Source organism: Silene latifolia, chromosome 10, assembly GCF_048544455.1.
Source record: "Silene latifolia isolate original U9 population chromosome 10, ASM4854445v1, whole genome shotgun sequence".
In the NCBI taxonomy this organism is placed as follows: Eukaryota; Viridiplantae; Streptophyta; class Magnoliopsida; order Caryophyllales; family Caryophyllaceae; genus Silene; species Silene latifolia.
In genome coordinates, this window is record NC_133535.1 from 152,642,662 (window position 1) to 152,647,823 (window position 5,162).

Consider the following 5,162-nt stretch of genomic DNA (forward strand, 5'->3'; position numbering starts at 1 on the left):
AAATTGGTGTTTTGGAGTCACGTGCTCATTCCAGACCCATTTATGCCAAGGGATTGGAGGTTTCCTTCCCCTTAACCATTCATATCCCATGGCAGGGAGTATTCTGACTGTGCAGTCCAGGTACCATCATTATAGCCAGGTATCATTTCCTCCTTCACTTTACATATTCTTCTCCATACCCAGCTAGAATTGGCAGTAGGCTTGTAGTCCAACCAGGCCTTCCCTTTTAGGTAGTTCTTCTTCACCCATTGCACCCATATTGAGGACTTTTCTTCCATGATCCAATGTACCAGCCTGCCTATCATGGCTTTATTCATAATTTCCTGGTTTTTGAGCCCTAGTCCTCCTTCTTCTTTTGAGCAGCTCAAGTTATCCCAAGCAACCAGTGGGACTCTCCTGTATTCAGCACTATTGTCCCACAAAACGTTTCTGCACACAACTTCTATTTTACAAATGATCCCTTTTGGAATAACAAACATTGATGCCCAATATGAGTGAAGGTTAGTGAGTATTGCCCGTACCAAAACCAGTCTCCCAGCATAGGAGAACTTTCTGGCTCCATAGTTATGAATTTTGCTGCATATCTTCTCAATCAAGCATTCACAGTCAGCTTTCTTCAATCTTGTTGTCTGAATAGGCATCCCAAGGTATTTGAAAGGCAACATACCCTCCACAAAACCAGACACCCTTAGGATATCCTGTTTAATGTGCTCTGGGACTCCTTGGAAGTATGCATTTAATTTAGCAGCACTCATCTATAGTCCAGATGCTTTGGAGAAGGTAGAGAAAGCTCTTAGCAGAAGCATCATAGAGCAGGCATCCCCTCTACTGAAAATTAGTACATCATCAGCAAACATGAGGTTTGCTAATCGTACCTCTTTGCACATGGGATGGAAGTTGAACTCATATTTGGCAGCTGCATATTTCAGGGTCCTAGTTAAGTACTCCATACATATAGTAAAAATCAGAGGAGAAAGAGGGTCTCCCTGTCTGAGCCCCCTCTTACCTTGAAAATATCCAAACATTTCTCCATTCAGAGATAGAGAAAAGCTAGCAGTAGTTATACATTGCATTATCATTTCTTTAAAGTTGTCAGGGAATTTTAGTGCATCAAGAAGTTGTTCAACAAATGACCATTCCACTGTGTCATAAGCTTTTTGCAAGTCTATCTTGAACATACATCTTAGAGTAGCATTAGGCCGTTTATACAGTCTAATCAGGTCTTGACATATTAGTATATTCTCCTAGATACTCCTATTTTGCACAAATGCCCCTTGATTTTGATCAATGATACTAGGCAAAACTTCAGCCAGTCTAGCACAAAGCAGCTTGGAGATTATTTTGTATATGACATTACAGCATGCTATTGGACGAAATTGCATCACAGTTTGAGGTCTCTCACTTTTAGGGACAAGGGTTAAAGTGGTAGCATTGATTTGCTTGAGCAGCTTCTGATGGGCAAAGAAATCCTGGACTGCAGTAATCACATCCCCTCCTATTACATCCTATGCATCTTTGAAAAACTTGCTTGTGTAGCCATCAGGTCCAGGGGACTTGATGTCAGGAATGCCAAACACAATATCCCTTATTTCCTTACCAGTGACTGGCTTGTTCAACAATGAATAATGTTCAGCATTACATCTAGGTCCCTGGTCTATAATCCTCCTGTGTATATTCTTTGTCTCCTGCTTTGTCCCCAGCAGGGTTTGGTAATACTCTAGGAAAGCATTTTGCACCAGGACTGGAGTATCACAAGAGTTACCATTCCTATCCTCAATCAGCATAACTCTATTTCCATTCCTTCTCTTTTTGAGGATTCCATGAAAATACAAGCTGTTAGTATCCCCCTGTTGCTGCCACTGAATCTTTGCTTTTTGAGCCAGAAAACTGTCCCTTGCTTCTAGTAAATCCCTTAATCTTTTAGTAGCTTCAGACTCCTCATGAATAAGGGCCAATTTTGATGGGTCCTTCCCTATCAATTCCTGTAAATCTGCTACTCTTTTCTGCATCACTGAGGTAGATTGCTCAATGTCACTATACCTCTCCCTATTCAAGGCTTTCAGAGAAGGCTTCAGGAGCTTCAGATTTTTTGCCAGTCTGAACATTGCGGTTCCAGGCAGGTTTTGAATCCAGCACCTCTTAGTAATAGGCAAAAAATCCTTTGCTTTTCCCCACATATTGTAATACTTGAAGCTTCTAATTTGTTGGACCTGAGTAGAGCTATTAAGCAAGCATGGAGTGTGATCAAAAATACCCTCAGAGAGGAAATTCGCATATAAGTCTGGAAAGTTATCGCTCCAAACTTTATTAATCATAAACCTATCCAGCCTACTGTAAATCCTGTCAACAGGCTGCTGCTTATTATTCCAGGTGAACAAAGAGCCTGTAGCAGGAATATCCACTACTTCACAATCAGCAGCACAATCTCTAAAAGGTTCAATTTCTGCATTAGGAGTATTACCTCCTACTCTCTCAGAAGCTGACAGTACACAGTTGAAGTCACCTGCCATAGCCCAAGGACCATCCACTTGACCGGCAAACCTCCTAAGGTGATCCCATAAAGGGGTCCTTTCATGAATACCATTAAAAGCATAAATCATGGTTAAGAAAAAAACACTCCTACTCACCAATGCTTCAACCTTCATATGGATAAATTGGGCATTGTATTCAACAAACTGAATTCTGAAAATCTTAGGGTCCCAGAGAATCCAGATTCTCCCATTGTTGTGGTACCCATTATTTGTAGAGATGCACCAATTGTTAAAAACATTGACAGTTCTACTGAAAGACTTGCTTTTTATTTTTGTTTCAAACAGACCAAAAAGCCCTACTCCCTTAGTTTGCAGGAAAGAGTTAATGAACTGTTGCTTATTTATCCTATTCATTCCTCTCACATTCCAAAAGCCTATTCTATCCATTAATAATAGGAGGGGAAGGAATAGGACCATTACCAGTTTCAACACCATTCGATTTTGAAGGAGATGTCAATATTTCTTTATAGGAATGAGCACCAAAGGACTCACCACTCTATCCACTCCTGTCTCCTTCCTGCCTATGCATTCTGACCAATCTTTTTTGTGGTGTCACTGTCCCAGTCACCACCTGAGGTTTTGGATTGTTCAGAGTTTTTGAGTCCTCCTGTGGTGGAGCCCCAGCAGTTTGTTTTGCTCTCAATATCTGTTTGACTGGTTTTTTGGCAGCATAGTCCTGATTTCCTTTTCTGCAGTGTGCCATCTCATGCCCCATGCCCTGGCATTTCTTACACTTAATAGGTCTCCACTCATACTCAATATTGACCCTTATGATCTGCCCGTTTTCATCTTTAAAGGCAATCTGAGGAGGCAGCTCTTGGTCCACCATAAGTTCTACCATTACACGAGCATATCCCAGTCTGGTCCTCTCCTCCGTGGTAGCATCACTTTTAATGTATTTCCCAATTAAACCTGTAATTTTAGGTAACCCCTTCCCCCAAAACTTCAAAGGGAGTTTATGAATTTGAACCCAAGCAGGGACAGATTTCACATCATCCTTAGTCATCTCCATATCCCTATTCCATGGCTTAACTATCAATGCTTTATTGTCAAAGAGGTAATGTCCTGAGCTCATGACTTTGTCTTTCATTTCCATCGTCTTAAACCTCACCAGAAATATACCATTGGGCATGAACGAAATTTTATCAATATTAAATTTCGTCCATATCCGTCTTATAAATCCTTCTACCACCTCCCATGGCGGATTTGCCCCTAGAATAAAGCAAACAACCGCCTGACTCCAAAACTCTATTTCCTCTTCAACATCCTCCATTTGTAGCTATAGCATATCATTTGACTCTGGTTTTGGTTCTTCTTCGATAGCATGGGGGCTCTGTTCTTCTGTCTCCTGATACTCAGGATGGCTCTGTTCTGCTGTCTCCTGAACCACTTCCTCCTCTTCCTCATTTTCTATTTCATTTTCTATTTCGTCTTCTTCACCTTCATCTTCATCTTCATCACCTAGTTCTTCCTCTTCATCGGTTTCAATCTCAAGTTCTGGGATGCCATTAATCTCATGAATATCTTTTGTTTTATGTTCCTCCTCTACATCAGGCCCTGTTCTTCTTTCATTTTCAACCGAGTTTTCAACCAAGTTTTCCATGTTGTCCTGATTTGGTTCTTCAACTGACAGGGGCTTTGCCCCTGGAACACTCCTTCCACGTAACATCATCTCCCTTTGTCTTTGCAATTTGGATTTTCTTGCCATAGGCTCTAAAATCGAAAACTGCCTCTCACTAGTTCTCCATCGTTTCTTTCATTGATCTTCACCCTCGTCGGAATCGGTGACGGCGGCGTGAAGATGCCAGTGACGACCGATGACCTCGGGTTAGATCTACTTTCTATAAAAGGCAAACTTTATTCTTGTCGGGAATTATTCTTTAGCTTTTTCTCTCTCGTTATTATTGATTGTTCTAAGAGTGATTAATTGTTTACGTTGATTTTTAATATGTTAAAAATACATAACAAATTTATGCAACATATGACATGTGACATAAGACAAAATTGACATTTTGACAAAGATAATATGGAGTCCATATTATCTATGTGTGCCGAAAATATGAAGAGGATTAAGCTAATATTAAGTTATTTTTGTTAGTGGTAAGCACCATGATTACCTTGTAATCCCCTATAAAATCTAGTACAAAACAGTGGCGGAAACACTGTCGAATGAGATTAAATACACAAAGATAAAAGTTCTAACTGTTACAAATTGAGAATGTATAAAATTCTCAAGGATAAAGTTAAATGGTTAAGTCTAAACAAATGCCACTTTTATAAAAAGGGCGAAAATAAAATTCCTCAAAAGTGTTAAAACTAAAAACCATAAAAGAAAGTAGAAAACAGTAGGATCTCGCAAACTACTCGCTAGCTCACACAAAATCCCAAAGCTAATACCTGTCATGTTATAAACATAACAGCCACAATCAGTGGGGAGTAACTCGACGTTCTCCCAGCCATATCACATGATATAAAGGTTACAGATGCAAATAATATATCAAATTAAATTTAAATGTTATAAAACATAAGTAACAAAATATGATTACCAAATCACGTTAAAACCAACGTGCTGCATGCTTAAAAGCAAAATATTCAAAAGATAGAATGGAAATAATTTAGTTCAGGCTAGAT

General features: G+C 39.6%; 1 protein-coding gene across 1 annotated transcript; it reads right to left on the reverse strand.

Annotated features, from left to right (window-relative positions):
* Positions 1-3,027: 3,027 nt before the first annotated feature.
* Positions 3,028-3,804, reverse strand: LOC141608567 (uncharacterized). The gene has a single exon (XM_074427908.1). The coding sequence runs from the start codon at positions 3,802-3,804 to the stop codon at positions 3,028-3,030; it is 777 nt and encodes a 258-aa protein (XP_074284009.1).
* Between the last annotated feature and the right edge of the window lie 1,358 nt (positions 3,805-5,162).